Source organism: Hydra vulgaris, chromosome 05 (assembly GCF_038396675.1).
Source record: "Hydra vulgaris chromosome 05, alternate assembly HydraT2T_AEP".
NCBI lineage: Eukaryota > Metazoa > Cnidaria > Hydrozoa > Anthoathecata > Hydridae > Hydra > Hydra vulgaris.
The window spans coordinates 20,702,892-20,724,003 of record NC_088924.1 but is presented as its reverse complement, the minus strand read 5'-3'; the positions used below and the strand labels follow the sequence as shown (position 1 = coordinate 20,724,003).

General features: G+C 29.6%; 2 protein-coding genes across 2 annotated transcripts; one reads left to right on the top strand and one right to left on the bottom strand.

Annotated features, from left to right (window-relative positions):
- Window positions 1-1,162: 1,162 nt before the first annotated feature.
- LOC136080243 (piggyBac transposable element-derived protein 3-like) lies at window positions 1,163-2,035 on the bottom strand. Its single transcript, XM_065796858.1, has one exon. It carries the CDS (start codon window positions 2,033-2,035, stop codon window positions 1,163-1,165), a length of 873 nt encoding a protein of 290 aa, XP_065652930.1.
- An 8,080-nt stretch (window positions 2,036-10,115) lies between these two features.
- Window positions 10,116-11,063, top strand: LOC136080242 (histone-lysine N-methyltransferase SETMAR-like). Its single transcript, XM_065796857.1, has one exon. It carries the CDS (start codon window positions 10,116-10,118, stop codon window positions 11,061-11,063), a length of 948 nt encoding a protein of 315 aa, XP_065652929.1.
- The last annotated feature ends 10,049 nt before the right edge of the window (window positions 11,064-21,112 follow it).

Sequence of the window (21,112 nt, the reverse complement as noted above, 5' to 3'; positions counted from 1 at the left end):
TTTAGCTTGTCCAAAAGTTAATGTATCACACATTTGAAGAATGTGGTTGCATTTTGGAGGAAAAGATACTATATGAATTTCCCGATCCTTACCGCATTGAACTAAATAAAAATTAACACGACTTAGATGATTGTCTAAGAATTTGACAACAGGACGTGCAATATCTTTCGATTTATTATAAATTTTTTGAATATAATCTTTAAAAGAGCGTCGGTTTTCGGCCCAGATTCAGTGTGAGAGAATAAAAATATGCAACTGAGAGTTCCAGAAACATATGCAAGACCTTCTATCCGTGTGAACTTTTTTTTCAAAATAAACTGGGTCTTTACCATGGAGCTATTAGCTCTAAAACAACAGCAATCAGTAATGTTTTCTGTAGGCTTTAATGAACTAACTTTTCAAACTGTTATCGCGCCTTTCCGTGAGAGAACTCTCTTCACACTTGGATTTAATTCAAAATGTGTCTCAATGATATTGTAAAAATCATATGGTCAATCAAGGACATAAAGTAAACCATTCTTTCTTAAAAAATTAGAAAAGTTGTCAAAAAACTTTGCAATTCTGCTGACTGGAATCATTGCTGCTGCTTTTTTAATAGATTCATGGGTACAAAGAACTATTCTAGGATTTCTTATAAGGATTGAGCTTAACCAATATTCCGTTGAAAATCAATTTGTAAACTGCAAAGTATCTGAAGGTTTTTGAAGTTTTCGTACGTCTGAAGTTTTGTTAGTTAACCCTATATTGCATGATTTATTGCAGATACGATTAAAAAAATTAAAAATCTTATAAAAACGTTCATTTGGGTCTAAGAAAACAGGAAGTAATCAAAAAAAAGTTTGCACCTCATAAATTAGGTCTTTTGGGCTTTGTTGCTTTAAAGCAACAATATGCAGTAATGATAATATTTAAAAACAATTACACTGTCAAAGAATAATGGATCAAAAGAATTAAGTATCATAAATTAGCCACTAACTCACAACAAGAAGTCAAAAACACAAATATTTACATAATAGTTGTGTTCAAAAATTAATTTTGCTCAACCTTAAAGCTATAACTCTAGGTATAATTCTAACATAGGAAGATAATACAATTAAAATATATTTTTTATTATTATTAACTTATTAATTACCTTTCACTTTAACAATATTTTTAGTTTTAATTACTCGTAAAACTTTCGAAAACAATTGGAATTAGGCATTAAGCATAAATGAACTTTACATTTCTTACAAAAAACTTTTGTTATTCCAGTGAAGTCTCGGTACTTACAACGACCCTTTTTGTCTACAAAATAAGAAAAATGATCAATATTATCTTTCCTAGTTGATGGCTCAGGTATATTTGCAGCAGGACCCCTTTTTTTTTTTGCACTATGAAGATGGTCAATAGAAGTGGATGGTCGACCTCGCCTACTGCTTGAAACCTTATTAGACTGGAATAAGCATTTTACAACTTTAAGCTTAAACATGCGAAGTTGGAGAATATCTTTCTTTAAGGCTAATGTCTTTTTCATGTTTCTACAATAGAGTATCCACGCTTGCACTACTATTAAATCAAAAAAATGCCAAATGAGTTTGTGATACCATTTTTTTGATCGAATGTGGATTCTGTACAGACTCAGCATGCCATCAAAGACATGTACTCCACCCATATATTTGTTGTACGTGGTTACAACAGATGGTCTTTTGACCTGAAAAAATCTCTTATATTTTCTATCCCAGCGGTTAACAATGTCTATCGGATTCACCGCTTCATAACTTGTTAGCAATACAACGCCTCTGATATTAAACCATTTCACAACGCGAAGCTCAACATTATCAACTGAGGTAATCCTGATGGCAGTTGAACCTCTACCTTCTTTTTTTAATTCACCATTAGTGGGCATGTTGAGATTTGGAAGCCTGTTTTTACGCACTGTTCCTGTGCATGCTATGCCTTGATCATAAGGTGTTTTTATTAGTTCCAATCCAGTGTACCAATTGTCAAAAAACAGTTTGTGCCATTTATGCCTTTGTACATTTACTAACAAGTGCATCACAATATTTCCAGATGCTTTCAAATCAGGCTGTCCTTTCAAACATCAATTGTATTGAATGTATTTCAAAATTATGAACAATTTCATCAATACTAGCCAAGATATAAAACTTGTAACCCCACTTTTTAGGTTTTTGAGGATTGTATTGTTTCAACGAGGATCTTCCCTTGAAAGGAACAACTTGTTCATCAATACACATAATTTTTTCATGTTTCAGGCTAATAAAAGATTCCTTCAACATGTTTACAATCGAGCGTATCTTTAAAAGCTTGTCAGTACAGTTTTCTGGACGCTGCATGTCATCATTACAATGAAGAAACAACTTTATTTTTTCAAATCGGTTTAATGTCATCACTAAAGTAACTTTTTCAAAATACAACTCATAGCTTCTCTATATTTTTTTGTAACGCATATTTATTAGACTCGTCAACAATATTTTGAAGAAGTTCATCAGTTAGAAATCTTCTTACACATGATATCGGCTCGTCTGAGATTACATTCCTATTATCTTCTTCATCGTTACTGTTTTGAAATGGAAGATTTATTTGCCTAATATCATCAGCTTCCTTAATCTTCCAAATAAAATTTCGTTTTCTTTTCTGTGGTTGGCATACTGGTGGTAGTGGTGGCTGTAGAGGTGTTTTACCGAATGACAACTGTAGTGCTTGTTGTTGATCATTGCAATCAAAAACATCACTATCCGATTCTGAATTAGCATATACTAATTCTGACTCTGATGTAATAAAGTCTTCATCAGATTCACACGATAGATCACTGACATCAGAAAACTCAGGTTGGTCTACAGGGAAAATAGTCTCTCCAAATGGGATTCTTTACCTCTTTGAAGATTTATAGAAGCTTTTAGGGTTCATCTATAGCAATAAACAAGCACTGTTAAAATATATAGAATAATAATTGAATAAGAAGATTATTTAAACAGAGCTTCAAAGAGGTTGAGAAAGTTATATTTTTACTTAAGGTTTTCCTAATTTAAATTTATATTTTTAAATAAATATTTAATTTTCTGTACACATTAAAATATCTTTCTGCAGTAGAAGAAAAACAAATAATCTCAGAAAATATATAAATATATCTCAAAATGCATATTGTTGATTTAAAGACACACACACAAAGCTAACTATTTTTGACTTATCATTTAACCAAATTTTTCAAAATAACTGAATGTAATGATTTAGATACAATACAAGTCAGAATTTTTAATTAGAGCTTCCTTTATTTTGTCCTTGTTAAAATTCAAGTTTAAAAGTGGAAATAAAAAATTCGCAACTTCTTTCATTACCACTATAAAAACACTGGCACATTTAATAAAAACATAAAAAATAGCTGACTAATCACTTTACAAAATGCTAAAAAACATCTTTTGAAACAACTTTAGCAAGTAAACAATTGTTTCCCTCTATTTACAGTATGCAATACAGATATAGATGGTTTGTTAATTTAAAGACACAATATGCAATATAGGGTTAAATGGTCTTTTGTTTTTAGGAACTTTCAAATTAGATGACATATTAAGCCATTCAACCAGTTGTTCTTAATCGAATTCAGTTAACAATTTTTTTAGACCAGTTAACTTCAGATTTCTTTTCTTTCTCCGCTTTGTCGTTTTTTTAAATGCTAATTGTTTGTTCTAGTATGTCATATCAACCATGTTTACATAATAAATCATATAAATTACTATATTTAATCAAAAAATTACTTCAATAACTTCAAAAAGTTAATAAACTTTTTTATTAAAATGCCGCAAAAAACATTTTTTTTTTTACCGCAAAAAACGTATTCATTGTTTACTTATGTTTAAAGTCACTTTAATTGATTAAATATTGTATTCTCTTTGACGAAACAAAAATATTAAAGATAATTATATATCCTCAAACATTAATCATCATCATCAAAGATGTTATCCGTTAAGTGTAAAATAAATAAAATACTTGAACCTCATATTTTGTTTTAGAGAGGACAAATTCAATCCTTGAAATCAGAGGCGTAGAAAGAACTTTTTGGTGTTCGAGATAGGTAACTTCCAGACATGGAGCAAACTCCAAACTTTTATATATTTATACTTATGTCAAATAATATTATCTATTAGCGTTTAAAAATTACCATATATAATTTGCAACCCCCTCAAATTGAGGGGGGTTTAAACTTTATATAGTCATAATTTTTGAACGCTAAAATATTTTAAAATGAAATCTAAAATTTATCGATAAATATAAGTCTAGTTAAGATTAGTACAAAAAATACTTCATCAACTTGTTGCTCTTACGTTTAGGGCAGGGGGGCAAAAATTTTGGGGCTTTTTTGTTTCCAGCCTCCAATCATCGCAATTTTTTGCAAACCCTCATTATTTGACATAAGTATAAACATATAAATGTTTGGAGTTTGCTCCATGTCTGAAAGTTACCTATCTCGAACGCCAAAAAATTCTTTTTTCGCCTCTGCTTGAAATTTAATAATGTAGTTAAAGTCATGTAGACAATGTTTTAATTTTATTTCGAACGGTTTTTACACGGACGTTTAGATATTAGAAAAAAGCGGAAAGTTGTTATACGCAAGCGCAGTAGGATTTTATTAACTAGACAAAATAAAAAATGGCTACAAACTCTCAGCTAGAGAAAAATATAATTAAAAAACCTCTTGTTTGCATATCCTAGGTCTTAAAAGACGTTTCTTATTATTTATTGAGTTAAGTAAGTTTATACATAGATCAATTAAATAACTTATTTTTTCAAACATAATAAAAAATGTTTCATAATGAAAAAAAAAAAAAAAAATACAAAAAAGATTTTATGGTTTTTCTTTCAATTTTTCTTTTTTATGGTCTTTTCTTTCAATTGATATGACTCTTTGGTATTGTGGTTTATCCTCCTCCGGCTAAATGCCATATAGAGGTCACATTACCAAGGACCGCAAAGACAGGTTCGGCTTCAAAAGGAGCGTCATAACCCGCTCTACGAACCAAGAGTAAAGTGATTTTTGGAAGAACGAAGAAATGTTAGAGTGAAAGATAGAAGTAGTCAATTTAGAAAGATAACAAGGAGATAGCGGACAGGATTGCACGCAATGTTAGAAGGTGCAATAGGTGAAATACATACTGTTTATAAGGTTCCCCTAATTAAAGCATGCGGAAAAACACAGGGAATAAAAATATAAAAATCACAAAAAACTTCAGGAGTACCTATAAAAAATAGTTTTCGAAACAATATTAAAAATATTTTTTTTATGCGGTTAGATACGGACCGCATAAAAAAACTCTTTGCATTGCTACGCAAAAGTTTAATTCAACTCTTATATAAAAAATATTTAAAAGTTAACGTTGTAACGCAATTCGTGGTTGCATGTTCATAACAGTAACTAGATAATGACTCATGTACATACATATTACACATTTAAATCGTTGAGATTGAAATTATTGCGCGTTCAAACATTAAATTATATGAGATCGTGCAAAAAAATCGCATAAAACAAAACGCACAAATAAAGTATCATATAAAAAACGACCGCACAAAAGAGGTTTGAGTGTATGTGTTTTTTCCAATTGAAATGACTCTTTCCTCAACTTTCTTTGTTGTCCTTGGTGCATAAGAAAACCAAACTTTTATAAAGAAAACAGCTACTAAATTACTCGCGGGTTTATTTTTAAAGTAGTGTCACTATAGAAACAAATATTTTCATTTTTAAAATAGGCTTGTAATGCTTGTGGTTTTGGGTATTGTGGTTTATCCTCCTCCGGCTAATTGCCATATAGAGGCGCCATACCCGGGCCAGCAAAGACAAGTTCAGCTCACTTATGAGCATCATCACGAGCATCGCTGACCAAGAGTAAGTGATTTTAGGAAGAACGAAGTAAGTTAGAGTGAAAGTCAGAAGAAGTCGAGTTAGAAAGATAGGATAGAGCAACAATACAAATATTGCACGAGGTGTTAGAATGTTAGACTGCGTTATTTAAACCGTTTCAAATGAGTTAGAATGTGCAATTTCAACTGTGCACTTATATTGCATGAGGTAATTAGTGTACATGCTTGTGGTTTGGTATTGTGGTTTATTCTCCTCCGGCTAATTGCCATACAGAGACCACCATACCAAGGCACGCAAAGACATGTTTAGCCCCCCAAGAAGGAGCGTCATAACCGCTTTACGGCCGAGAGTAAAGTGAATTTTTGGAAGAACGAAGTTATCATACAGTAAAAGATAGAAGTAGTCGTGTTAGAAAGAAAGCATAGAGAAAGCGGACAGGATTGCACATGATGTTAGATAGTGCAATATGCGGAAAACATGCTGAAATTAGGTTAACCTAATGACAGCAATTTTACGTATAAATTATTTTTAATTAATACGTACATGCTTGTGGTTTTGTAATTTATTGAAATAAATATTCTTTTCTTATATAATTACATTTTTTTATTTTCGAAACCGGTTAAGATTGCTTGTGGGTTTGTAATTTTTTGAATAAATAAATCTTTTTTTTTTGGAAAATCGACTAATATTGCTTATGGGGTTGCTAGTCTTTTTTTTTAGTTATATACTTTTTTCTAATTTGTGATTGAAGATATAAATTTAATTCATCAATTGATTTCTTACTTGAATATAATCTTTCTTTTGCTTCGTTTCGAGTATGAACTAATAATTTTTTTTTATAATCTTTCATTTTCAGCTTTTTTCCTACGTATTGGACTTTTTATTGTAAAAATTAGATCTAATAATTATGAGTTAATTAATAATATAACGAACAACTCTAAGAATTACCATTACTTATTTAAAAAAAACTGAAATGAAGGAAAAATTCTATAAATTGCAAAAGAATATGAATTATAAAAAAATCAATCTTGAAAAAAATCATCCAAATTGAATTTTAAAACCAGCTAAACTAAATTTAATAAATATTAATCTGGATAAAGCAACTACTGAACAACTTAGTCTTGGTCCAAAGTTTGTCCCATCACAAAAGAATATCCCTAATATGGACATCGTCACTAATATTAAAACTTGCGCCTTAAAACTCAAGCAACAAAATAAACAAACACATATAGAGATTCTTCGACAAAACTGTTCGAAAATCCTAACTACTTCTTTAAAATTAAAATTAAAAGATAATTTAACAAAACAACAACGCTTTTCTTTACGAAACCTAAAAAAGCATTCACATCTAAAGATATATCCAATTAGCATAGGAACAGGTTTTGCTTTACTATTCAAAAATGAAGCAAAAGATAAATCAAAAGAACAAATAAAATTTATAGTAAAGTTATTGATTACGACCCTACACCCACATTCATTACTAATTTTCAAAAACTAGTACGTAAATTAAAAAAAACAGGGTAAGTTAGACAATGCCACTTACTTTAAAATGAATTTATCAGATTGCATTCCACCTAGTACCTACGGAATAGTTAAGGCGCACAAACCAGAAAAAAACTACCCAATGCGTCCTGTTGTTTTCACTATTAACACACCAATTTATGGAACATCAGAGTATTTAACTTAAAGTTATTCTACCAACATTGAATAAAAATTCACCTCGACTAATTAATTCAAATAGCTTTGTCAACGATTCTAAAGAATGAAAGATAGACCCTAATGAAATTCAAGTTTCATTTCGTGTAGTTAATTTATATCCATTTGTACCGATCAGTGAAGCAATACTGGTTATTGTTGGCATACTGAACGATGATTTGGAGGAATTAAAAACTAGGACTAAATTAACTCTTTCAAATATACACAATTTAAGTTAACTTTCACCAAGGAAGTGTTACTTTTTATACGAAGATAAAATCCGAGTTTTGCCTAATTCAGGTCCAATTGGGTTATTGCTAATGGTAGTCATAGCGGAAGCATTTTTGCAAAATAGAGAAGAAAGAACCCTTAATATAGCCTTTGTTAATTCATTCTAACCAATTACTAACAAAATATGTGTCGACGATACCCATGCTTGCTTCAATTCGAAAGAAAAACAAGAACTGTTTCTTAAAACTTTCAGTGAACAAAACCCCTGCATAAAAAATACTGTTGAACTTGAAAATGGAAGAAAACAACTTAAACTTTTAGGTACATCTATTACAAATACAATAAACGGAATTTATGAGTTTTAAATACACTGTAAGGATGCGACAACCAATGTTCAAATAAAACCAAACTCTAACATCAACCCAAGCATAATCACTTGCGTCTTTAAAGGATTTCTATGTAGAGCAAAACAAATCTCCTCCCAAAAACACCTCTAACAAGAAATTCATTTCCTCAAAGATATATTTATAGAAAACGGCTATAACAAAAATAATCTTTTAAAAATCACCAAAAACAATTTAGATCGCGTTTCAAAAAATACTAAATCTAAACAATTAGATATGCAGTTTATCTAACTACCTTGGACACTTATTTTGGCCCTAAGTTCCAAAGAGAATTTAGAAAACAAAAAATCAGAGTTATACTTACTTCACCTTCCAATTTAAATAACATACTATGCAACAACAAAACAAAACTACAACAAAACAAAACTAACTCAAATCCGGGTGTTTACGATCTTAAATGCTCATGCAAAAGTATATATATTGGTAGACCAAAAAAAAATCATTTCAAGAAGTGCGGAACACCAAAAAGCCTGTAAAAATCAAAAATGGTTGAGTTCTGGAGCTACGGAGCTTTTGAAAACATGCCGTGGTACTTTTGACTGATTGAATCCTAAAACCTTAGCAATCATTCCAGAATGCAAGATAAGAAAAATTAGAGAATCCCTGGAGAGAAATAAGGCAAGAATTTGACACTAGATAGGTAATGGGCAAACTGCTCTAAATAGAGATAAAGGGGATAATGTAAAAACAAAAACCAGGGTATCATTTTTGACAAAAAGTTAACTGACGTCACTATTATATTTTTTGATTGGTTTTTATAATTTACGCTTTTTAATGTCTTCTTTTTTAAACAGTTAGTTTTATACTATTTTGTAACATTTATTTTAGTACCTGATGACGCTGACCACAATAGGTCAGAGAAATATCGTTAATATATTATTATATCAAAATATATCGAAAATATAGTTAAACGCTGCCTTTTTTATTAAACTCAATTTAATTCTAAATATTTATACGCTAATGAATATTAGTGCGCGTAGTTACGCATAGTTTTGCCTATTGTTCGTATTGTTACTTACGGTTCTGTATTCTGTAAAATACACTATTTCTTAGTTTTTAAGTAGTTTCTAGACTTTTTTTAAGCGCGGTTACATTCTCCATGCGGTCTTTTGAGTAAAGTCAGCTAGCGAATTAGAGATGATGTACTTTTATTCTCAAGAAGAGTTGATGTTGTTCATTGTTTAAAACAAAAATTTAAATAATCGTTTGTTTGTTGTTGGTTGTTTTTAATTTTCTAATTTTGATAGCCTGTTTTCATTTTATAGAAGAAGTTAGAAATAAAATGTCTGGTAAAATAATTTTTTTAATACTATCTAAACATGAATACTGTAATTTATCTAATCTTCTAAATATGAATACTTTAATTTAATAGTGTTAGTGCCGTTTCACTTTCTTTTTTAATAAAGAACTTTCTTGGCTTTTCTAAAAGCGTTTCTTTACTCCACGTGGTCTTTCAAGCAAGGTCTTCCAGCCGATTAGAGCTGATAAATTTTTAGTTTCAAGTAGAACTGATGTTATTCATTGTTTAAAAACTATAATTTGTTTGTTGTTCGTTGTTTTTATTTTTCTGTTTTTTTTTTAGAAGAAGTTAAAACTAAAATGACTGGTAAAAAATTTTTTTTTTAGTACAATGTTTCTTTTTTAGTAAAGTGTTTCAGTTTTGTCTTCAGTCTTTTTAGATCATTTTAAGCAAGTATTTTTCATTTTTTAGAGCAGTTAAAAGGAGCTGAAGGCCATTTTAGTAAGTATTAGGTAACCAAAAAAGTTCGTGCGGTTTTTGGTAATTGAATTGTTTTTAGCATTTTTTACAACACCCACATCGCACAAGGCAAGTAGCTTTGTTGCGTAATAGAACGCGTGTGTCACGCGCAGTTGCTGCATATATAGTGTAGGCTTGTAACGAGCTTACAGGAAAGGTTTTGTGTAAAGAAAGGATGGCAACCCAACCAACGATTATTCGATCTTGCTTACTTTACGAGTTCAAACTTGGAAGGAGTGCAACACAAGCGGCCAAAAACATCTGCACAGCATTTGGAGAAGGTACAGTAAGTGAACGCACAGCACAGAAGTGGTTTCAGCGATTCTCTTCGGGAGATGAGTCCATCGAAGACCTGCCGCGTTCTGGACGCCCATTGTTGGTTGATGAGGATGAACTGAAGGACGCTGTCGAGTCTGACTCCAGCCAAACTTGCCAAGAACTTGCAGTGAGGTTTGCTGTGAGTGTTGAAACCATCCGCCTGCATCTGCATGCGATTGGGAAAGCATGGAAGCTGAGTCGGTGGGTTCCGCACAAATTGTCGATCGACAACAAGAAGCAACGGCTTATGATCTGCACATCACTCTTATCACGCCAAAATGTTGAGCCTTTTCTTGATCGTTTATTGACATGCGACGAAAAATGGATTGTGTACAACAATACCAAGCGTTGCTACCATTGGTTGTCCCCCGATGACCTCATCCCAAAGACACCCAAGCCCAATCTCCACGAGCGGAAGGTTTTGCTCTGCATTTGGTGGACTACAGCTGGTGTGGTGCATTACGAGCTGCTCCCAACAGGCCAAACCATGACTGGACTGGTCTACTCAGCACAGCTGCAACGATTTCACGACCTGTTGCTTGTAAAGCAGCCTGCACTGGTGCACAGGAGAGGAGTTCTGCTTCTCCACGACAACGCGAGACCGCACACCGCTCACGTGACTCAGGACAAGCTCCAAATCCTTGGTTGGGAGAGTTTGCCTCATCCACCATACTCGCCAGACCTCTCCCCTACTGATTTCCATTTTTTCCTTTCCGTGGGAAATCATTTAAAAGGACAGCAGTTCCGAGACCAGGACGCGGTTGAAATGGAGTTGAAAGCTTTTATAGACTCAAAGGACCGATAATTTTTTATAAGTGGAATAAATAAGTTTGTTTTACGTTGGGAAAAGGTTTTAGATGCTAATGGTGACTATTTTGATGAATAAATGTACTTACTTTTGTCGTTTTGTGTGTTTTTATTATATACGGAAAAACCGCACGAACTTTTTTGGTTACCTGATATATAGTGTATAGTAGTTTACTTATAGTTTATATTAGTAACATAGTTATATTAGGTTATATTAGTTTATATAGGATATAGTAGTTTATTTATAGTTTATATTAGTAAGTTTATTTATAGTTTATATTAGTTCAAGTTTATTTATCGTTTATTTATAGATTATAGATTAGGATTAATGAGAATACAAATTTTTTTTTAGACAGGCAAGCTGACAGCGACTTAAGTAAGCTTTATCATTTAGATTTTATTTGAGTACGAATGTAGCATTAGCAATTTTATTGTATATAGTTTTATCTCAGTTTTTACTTTTACACAGACAGGTAGAACTCAGTAAGGACTTTGATTTTGTAGATTTGAAAACTTCTTTTGAATATTCTTTTAAAGCATTGAATATGTTTTATATATTTTAATAAATTTTGTCATTTAGGTGTGGTAGCATCATCAATTGGTGCAAATAGTAATGTCTTTTATTTTATTTTACAGCAAATAGAAATGTCTTTTATTTTATTTTAAAAAGAATCAATAAATATTGTTTATTTAAACATAATCATCAGGATAAAATAGATAAGATAGATAAAATAGCTTTTTTGTTTAATATTTTTTTATTTAGTTATAACTTCAGTTGCACAAGCCACAACAGTTAACTTAGTGCATTTATTTTAATATACTTGAATTACATTTGTTTCTTAACTTTTCAAGCAATAAATATTGTTTATTTCAACATTATCGTCAAGATTATATAAATAAACTTTTTATTTGATAATTTATTTTAGTTGCTTCTGGATCAACTTTAAATAATGGTAACTCATTAATTCAAATTTTATTATAGATAAATATAGATAAAAAAATTGAAAATTTTTGTAGATTTAAAAGTTGTTTGTTGTTTGTTTGTTTTTCTGTTTAGTTGACAACAATGAAGAGAGAGGTAGTATGTTTAAAAGGATTTTTATTCTTGTATAAAGTAACTAAAATGTTTTTTAAAATATTGTTGTTGACTTGAAAGTAAAACAGTAGGTTTTTATATTTTTATACAATTAGCCCAAGAACTTACCCAGTGGGCACAGGACGTAAAAAAGACGTCTTTTAAACGTCTATTGAACGTTTCGGACGTCTTTTCGACGTTTAAAAGACGTCTTTTTTAGGTCCTGTGCCCACTGGGTAGGTAATACTTAAAATTATATTGTCAATAATAAAGAAGAAATTTAAAATTCTCATTAAGACAGCTTCTTATTATTTTACATCAAGTTAGTTTAATTAAAATTTATTTTCTTTAGTTGATCAAGAGAGTGCTAATAAAGGTATTAGTTACATTAGTTAAGTGAATTTATCTTTAAAAAGTTAAGTAGATTTTTTAACATCTATACATTTAAGTGCTTCAATTGTTTAGACATAGAATTGAAGACTGAAATAAGTCAGTGTTTTTGCTATAAGATAATTGTTAATAGGAATTTGTTTATTTGTATTGTAACTGGAATTTTAAAACTTCAAGTACTTAAGCTTTATTTTCTTTTTTCATTTAGGAGAGTTAGATTAAAAACTAAATATAAATTATGTGATTAGTATAGTTAAATAAATAAAGCATTTATATATGTACACTCAGTAGTCCAAGTCAGTTGTCACATTTTACAAATTGTCCAGGAGAGAGTAAACAGTAAAATAATTAGTCTTCATTGGGTTTTTTATTCTTGATGGTTAAATTTATGTTTTATTTAATTTGTCTTGAGGCACATGAAATATAATTTTGACAAAAATAAAAAGTTAAATAAAAAAAGTGAAAACTCATTTCTTAACTACAGACGTTTTTCCTTTGAACATTGTGGGGACACCAGACCCTTTATATTGACCAAACTTTGTTTCACATTGTTGCATGAAAACAGTCTTTATAACTATGTAGATACTAAAAAAACTAAAAAGGCCTCATACATAACTCATTTTCACAAAAAACTGGATAACCAACCTTTGTCTTCTGAGATACAGATATTAAAATTTAAAGTTTATTTCAGTTTTTTTGTTTTGGTTTAGTTTATAGTTAATTTTAGTTTAGTTTTTATTAGTTTTAGCTTCAATTATCTTTTTTTTTACTTTAGACAACTTCATGGAAGAAATGATAGAAATGAGGTAAAAAAAATTATAGTTATATATTTATTTATATGTAAATAAAATTCTATCAATTATTCTGAGGGATATTTTTTGTCTTTAGTGTCTGGAGAAGCATAACTAGTAGAGCTGTGTTTTAAATTTTATATATTTTTTACGGAGAAATATGTGCAATAAGGGAAAGAATTATTTAATATAAATATGACATTTTTAAACTGTTTGCATTTTACTCATATTTTTATTAAAATTAAATTTCTCACAAAATTAACTCTTTTTAATTTACTTTTTTTTAATTTATTTTTAGCATCCTCTTCATCCTTTGAAAATGGTGAGGTTATGCTTTATATTTTGATTAAAAAAAACTGTAAATATTTTTAAATTTTATTATATCCTTCTATTTGTAATTTTAGAGTCGTTAACATTTGAGGAATATCAAAGATATCGCTCCCAACACCCAGGGCCTCCCTCGGAGAGGTCCTTCAATAAGTAGCAAAGTAATGGCGGTATGGATGAGCCATCCTTCAAATGGAGGGGTCATCCATACCGGGGTGTTGGGAAACACCGAAGAAAAAACAGCAACCAAAAGGTTGTAAATGTCTTGTATCAGTGAAGATATTTATAACTTTTTTGTTGCCGTTTTTTCTTCGGTGACTTATTTTTAATTTTTTTAATTTTGTAAATTTTTTTTTAATTTGTAATTTTTATAATATACTGTTATATATTTGGTTTGTTTTTGTCTTTTTCAATTGAATTTTTATTTGTTTTTCACCAATTAAACTTAAATATAGTTAAATTGATTCACTACCCAATCATCATAATATGATGCTACATTCTCTTTGTTAAAAATAATTAATTGGTAGTTTAATTTATTGAAAACACTGCTTTCGAACTTTTCTATGAGCAAACGCTATTTAGCTATATAAATGCAATTTATTAATATCTCTATTTGATTTTTTATCTTTAATGTTTTTAATTTGGCTCCTTGAAGCATTTGTTTTTTAGCTTTTTAATTAAATTATTTTAAATCTATTGTAATGTTTTTTAAAGTTAACTTAAGTTTACTAAAAGTCAACGTGAAATAACGTCAAAAAACAACACCGAAAAGTTGCATCATGACAGCAGTTTAAGTATGACAACAGGCTACCGAAAAGCAGGTAAATTGTATTCCAGTTTGTTTGTTTTGTTTTTCTTTTATGTCTACTTATCTGTTACAATTTTTATTTTAGGTTTGTCATATGACGCATTAATGCAGTATGTGAAAGAATAGAAGTTTACATATTTTTTACAATTTGTAATACACATTAGGGTGGAGCGATTTTGAAAATTTTTGAAATTTGATTTGCCTGAGCAGCAAATCAATATCTTGGTGAAAAAAGAACCTTACTCTTTTTTTTTTATAGTTTAGATATCTTCTTGAGGTTCCTCTTTGGATTCTAAATTTTTAATAGGTTATTAATATATTTTTAAATTTTTTTTTTCTAAACTATATTAACTTGATACTTACAAGAAGCAAAATAATATACTGATTTTGAAAATAATATTTGTTTTTATTAAAAAATTAAAATTAAAAAAGTAGAGTTGTTTTTTTTCATCAAAAACCCCCGTCCTCAACAAAACGGGGGTTTTAAGGTATATTTTTGCAGATTTTTTTCACTAAAAAATTTATAATTATATTGTTTCATAAATAATAAAATTATTATTTATGAAACATAAACAAGCATTTTTTTCTCTGCTTTTTTTGAGTCCAAGGTTGATATGGTTTCAGAAAAAAAAAATTCAAAGAGAAAATTCTTAGGACCTGTCAAGAATTTAAATTCCAAAGAGGACCCTAGGAAACCTCATTAAAATCAAAAAATATTTTTTTACTTTTCTGTTATTAATAATAGACATTGATTCGTGTCTCAGTAATATTGGTTTTTAAATTCTTTTTTTTTTGCTATGAAAATCGCTCCACCCTAATACACATGTTTGATTGTAAATCGACTTTTTTTGTTTGAAACGTATTTGTACTCAATTGCTTAAGTTCTAATAAATTTATTTAGTTGTGTGCATTTATCGTTTTAAAGATAATTTCTTTTTTTTAAAGAAACATGTATCAAGGGGATACCAAAAAATTAATAACTCATAAATAAATTACTTCACTTCATATTAATCTTATTAATTAAAGTTCATGTTTTAAAAAATATAACAAGAATTAAGCTTAATTCTTTCGTCAATTTAAGGCATGATGAAGTGTTATTATTTTGTGTCAGTAACTAAAAACGTATTGTATTGAACTTAGTAATGTCTAGGAAAATGGCTCGGCCATACACTGATATGACCTATGTCAGTTGTAAATTACTCAAATAACGTTAAATAATTGGTAAATTAATTTATTTTAATTTTTTCAGATAGTTTAATTTTTTAATTTGAAGGAGTTTTTTTACAGGGTATTAGTTAAGGTATCGCAACTTTAAATTGTGGAAAACAGCCACTAAAAATTAACAAGACCGACCGTAACCCGTATTACGGGTTGCTTTCTGCTAGTAGCTTATTAATGGAGAAGAAATTAATGTATTTTCAAAACTACATGTTGGTAAAGGTGATGCGAATTGTTTTTTCAAGCAATTTCGTTTTTACTGACAGGATCTGATTGTCAATATATCCGTGTTCGCGATGTTGTTGTTAAGCGCATGGTATCGAAATTTCTCCCAGTCTCTTATCAGGTTATGTAGGTGATGATTTGGAAAACTATATTACCAAAAGTGGTATGGCTCATTGTATATGGACTACAGATGTTGAGACCCCTGGTACTGCAAAACTTATTGGAATAGATGTTCTTTGTTGTCTTTTCTATTTACGGACAAAAACTAGCATTGCTAATATTCCAGCTTCCATTAAAATTGACTAGCTTACATCTTATAATGTTATTTTAGAAAATAAAACATAAAGCATTTGGGCGCGACGACGACAACTAAAACAACATTGTTTCTACCGAGCAAATAATGATATTTCTATTTTTATATTAGTTGTTTTATATGATGTTTGTTTATAAAACAAATAATTTGGTCAAGGTTGCACATTCCATTATTAGTAATTACAAGTATTTATTTACGGATAAATTTATTATTATATATAAATGTATCAAAATTGGTATAATTAAACAATAAATATCTAAATAAATCTAAATTTTTAACTCGAATAAATTAAACTGAAAATTGAAAATTTAAAAACTTGTCAACAATGTCAAAAACCAAAGAAATAGCAACCAACGCTTTCTTTGAAAGTCATGAAAAGTTACCAAAATAAAATCGCTTTAATGATCAAGGCAGCTGTACTTGTTCACTGGCGGATACGAAACAATCAAGTTAAGTAAGTGAAAAAACCCTAAAAGACAAAAATCATTTTTACGGTCGAAAATACTAATGAATTGTCGTTGTTGTAATTGGAAATTGAAACTCTAAGCCATAGTTGCTGCTGTTTCACGACAAACCGACAAGAGCTAACAACGGCGGGAACAACTGAGTACTTTTTCAAGCTGCTCAAAATAAAAATATTCAAAGTTGCAAGTTAAACGTCATTGTAGTGGACTTTAACAGGTCTAGCACAGTAGGCAATAAAAAACTTGTTGAGGATTTTTTATTACAGGTGCCATACGTTTTAACCGCCTCAAAACAAGTAAAAACGAAGTAAAGTTAACAAAATCTAACATTATCAAGGCTTAAAAATGGCTTTTTTTTTGACCAAAAACTTTTCAACGCGAATTTATCGCGCGATTATTAAAGTTAAATGTTATTTAGACTGGAATATTTTTACGTTCGGTTTAGTCTACACTAAAACATGCATTTAAGTAACAAGAGTTTCATGGCTGAATTCATTTAAAGTTACAATGTTTTAATATGCTAATATGTAAAAATCTAAACTATATTTTTTTGTTTATGGAAACTATGCAATTTTACGCATTCTTCGTTGTTACACATTATTTAAATCATGATTAACAAGTCAACAAAAAGATGCTCGATAAACCACTATATTACCTCTTCGATACACATAGTTTTACTTTAAAACTGATACTTGCATTTTTATCTTTCTTTTTAGCTAGAGATATTGAAAGATGTGCTCTTGGGGATTCGTTTTTTTTTTTGTAAAAATTGACATTTTGGATTTTGAGAAAGTATTTAAACCTAAAATATTGAGTTATCTTTAAAATCTCTAACTAAATATGGACCTAACACACTAAGGACCATTTCCTGCTTTTTTTACCAATACAGTAAAAGATAAGTATGAGTTATTTTCTAATGTTTTAATATTTTTGACTAATTTTCAAAAAACTGGCAAAAAAAAAAAAGTTTAATTAAAAAAAAAAACTATTTTTTTAAAAAGACTTTTTTTAAATGTCAAAATGTATATGTTATAAAAGTTTTTATTTATTTTGTCATTTGACATTTTAAAAATTTTTTAAGCGATTTAATAGTAAATATTGGTATGTTTTAAAAATTAATATTTATCAGTAGGTATGATTCGTATATATATAAAACAGTATGAAAAAATGTTAAAAAATATATTAACTTTCATCGTGTAACTGACTGACTACATCAGTGTTGTTCATGTTTAACCGATAAATTCAATCAGATCATTTTTTGAGATAAATTTATGTTAATTCTACTTTATCGTGTTGTAAGGATATTTAAACACGCCTAAATATTACTTTTAATTTTACTTTGGCTCAGATAAACAGGCTTTGCATTTTAAAAAAACACAGCATGAAAATTTTTGAAGTTCAAAGTTATCTTCTCATTATTAGATCTTTATAGTTATTTATATTTACTAATACTTTTACTTTTATGTTTTTGTTAAGTGTAATTTTCTCTTATCTTTTGTATTCATGCATTTCAAAGTAATGTTTTCATTAAATTTCAAAATTGAAGACCTGAGATCAAAAACGTCCTAAGCCCAAAATAATCGAAAATTGAGATAAAGTACAATAACGTTTGATAGACATGTTACGCATATTGTCTTATAATAACTTTTCATAAAATTAATGTTGGAAGCAGAGAAATTAGCACCTTAAGAACAATAACGTTCTAAGATCAAGAACGTCCTAAGTCCAAAATAATCGAAAATGGAGATAACGTGCAATAATGTTGATAGACAAGTTACGCATATTGCCTTTTAATAATTTTTCATAAATAATAATTATTTAATTAGCACTAATATAATATAATATAATTATTTGTTGCCTAATAATTAATAATTGTTATTATTGTTGGAAGCAGTGAAATTAGCACTTTAAGAACAATAACGTCCAATGTGCACGAAACACTAACATAAACAAAACATCTACAAAACGCATGCATTAGCTTAGATTAAAATATATCAAAACGTAACACAAAACAATATAAAAGATGTATTAAAAGCTGGCAGAATATGAAAACTTCTGTTGTTATATAAAGTAATGTGTTTTTATTCATTTAACCTATATGATCAATTTTAAGTTAATAGTCTTATAGTGGCTACAAAGTACAGCACAATAGCTATCGTTTACACAAATCATTCAAAGCCAGTATGCAATGCAAATATTTATGTTGTGGAAACGCAATGTAATCAAACATGCTAAAGCAGAAGGTAAGGAATTTATTTATTTTTTGGAATAAGAAAAACTTGGATTGTCGGACTACAGTAACCCGTGCGCAACATATGTGCTTTTCTCAGCTTTCATCAATAAGGAGAAGAAAGCTATTTTAACATCTTCATACCATAGGTAAAAATGAACGATAATTATTTAGTTCGTTGCACTTATAAAACCTGCTGAAATAAAGCGTAGGCGACCTAGAACAGGCAATACAGTGTCACGGGCTACAAGGTACAAGTATACTGTTAAATGTGGAAACAAGAAGATGTTTGTCGCTCTGCTTTTATTGCCTTGCATGGAGTAACAGAACGTCGTCTTAAAAGAATTTCTATTTTGGCAAGTCTCCTATCAGTTCCTAAAGATGGCAGGGGACATTTGTAACAATGCAAAACTCAGTCTTCTTGTTCACAAGCGGAAAGCCAACCGGTTTTATTCTCGCATGAGATTATGCAAGAATTTTCATCATTAAGCGACAACATTGTTGTTATAACTTTTGACTTTGCACAAAATATTCCAGTTCCGCAATTACCTGTCACGGATATATTTTATTCCCATGATGAACTATGGACTTATACCTTTGCTGTTAATTTATTAACCAGCACCTCTCAAAAATCCACCATGTATATATGGCCAAAATGTTGCTAAGAGAGGCGTTAATAAAGTTCTTAGCTGCTTGAATGATTATTTTTCGAAGCTTCCTGATTCTGTTAATACGGTTGCCGCGACGCTTGTCCTGGACAAAATTGCAATGTAACCATGGTTCAGTTTTTGTTGCTTTTTTTTTGGTAAATTTGTTTCTGCCATGCGATAGGCATTTTGTAATTATTGAAGGTATGAAACGGAGATTAGAAACAGTTAAACTCCCTTCGCAATGGATGGACGTCGTACTCCCAAAATTTCCTGTTGTCAGAATTTGTCGCGCTGATATTAAGGATTATCAAAGTCATTTTCAACCTTTTTTTAAGAAATCGATTATGGCTAATAAAGAAAGATTCGCAGTGAGTAGTTATTTTATTTTTGAATATTCAATTTGCACAAAGATATGGTTGCAGTTTCATCTGGAAACGGAGAGTTCTGTTTCAAATGTTTTGTTATTCAAAGCATAAGTCTGATATTGAATCCCTCATTGCCAACCGTCTCGATGTACACTACCAGTTTGCCAATTAACTCTGCCAAATTTAGAGATTTGCAAAAACTACAACAAGTTTATTAGTGATCAGGCTGTCGTTTTTTTTTAATCATCGTTCACTTTCCATCCAAAATAGTGAAGGTAATGACTCCAATGATGAGTGTGTTGAGTTGGATGAATAAACATTTTGGATAGCATTAACATTTTGAACAATAGTTCTCTAGCTTGATATGTATATTTGTGTTAATATTCTACCAGCTTTTATTACATACACTTTTTTCTATCTACTTTATGTTACGTTGCTATTAAGCTAATTAATATGTTTTGTAGACATTTATTTCTTATTTTTCGTTCCCCCTTGACATATAGATCATGAACGTCCTTAGTACCGCATTGTTTATTAGCCTTCACTGAACAAGCTTAAATGGTTTATCTTCTAAAAATACTTATCTTTTTTTTTTCTCTCTAGACTCACTAATTTAAAAATAGTAATTTCCATTTGTATACTTTTTTGAATAACTTAAAAAAATATATTATTTTATGTTTTTATAATCTCCTGAAAAATATTTTTATTTCTTGACGTGGGACGTTCTTGATCTTCGGTTTTTCAAACTATTTGAAAAACTCTTAATTTTTTTCTGCATTTTTTTTTGTATCTTGTATTGTAACTTTATTGAATATATCTTTTTGAAGGATATATATTTAATTGAAAACATTTAATTAACTTATTAAGTTGTTATTAAATTGATAAACATTTTTATTACTTAGTTTTGTTATTAATTACTACAATAGTTTTTTTTCCTTTCTGAAAGACTGCAATGCTAATAGCTATAATAAAACTATAGGCAGCTGCAAAAGAATTTTCTCTTCGGAGTTTTAATTTTTATGTTTCTAAAACAACTGTTAAAAATCTCATTAATGATAAATCATTCAACTGAAGTGTTGACGAATTTTCAGTTACAGATTTGAAAGAGTTTTCCTGTACAACTTTTTATACCGTATGTTCATATAGCTTAAAAAATGTGTTTTTCGTTAGTTTTCTAATATCCATTTATAT

Bases quoted from the DNA above. Each gene is read 5' to 3' on its own strand.
- LOC136080243 (XM_065796858.1), bottom strand. From the start codon at position 2,035: ATGCACTTGTTAGTAAATGTACAAAGGCATAAATGGCACAAACTGTTT.
- LOC136080242 (XM_065796857.1), top strand. From the start codon at position 10,116: ATGGCAACCCAACCAACGATTATTCGATCTTGCTTACTTTACGAGTTC.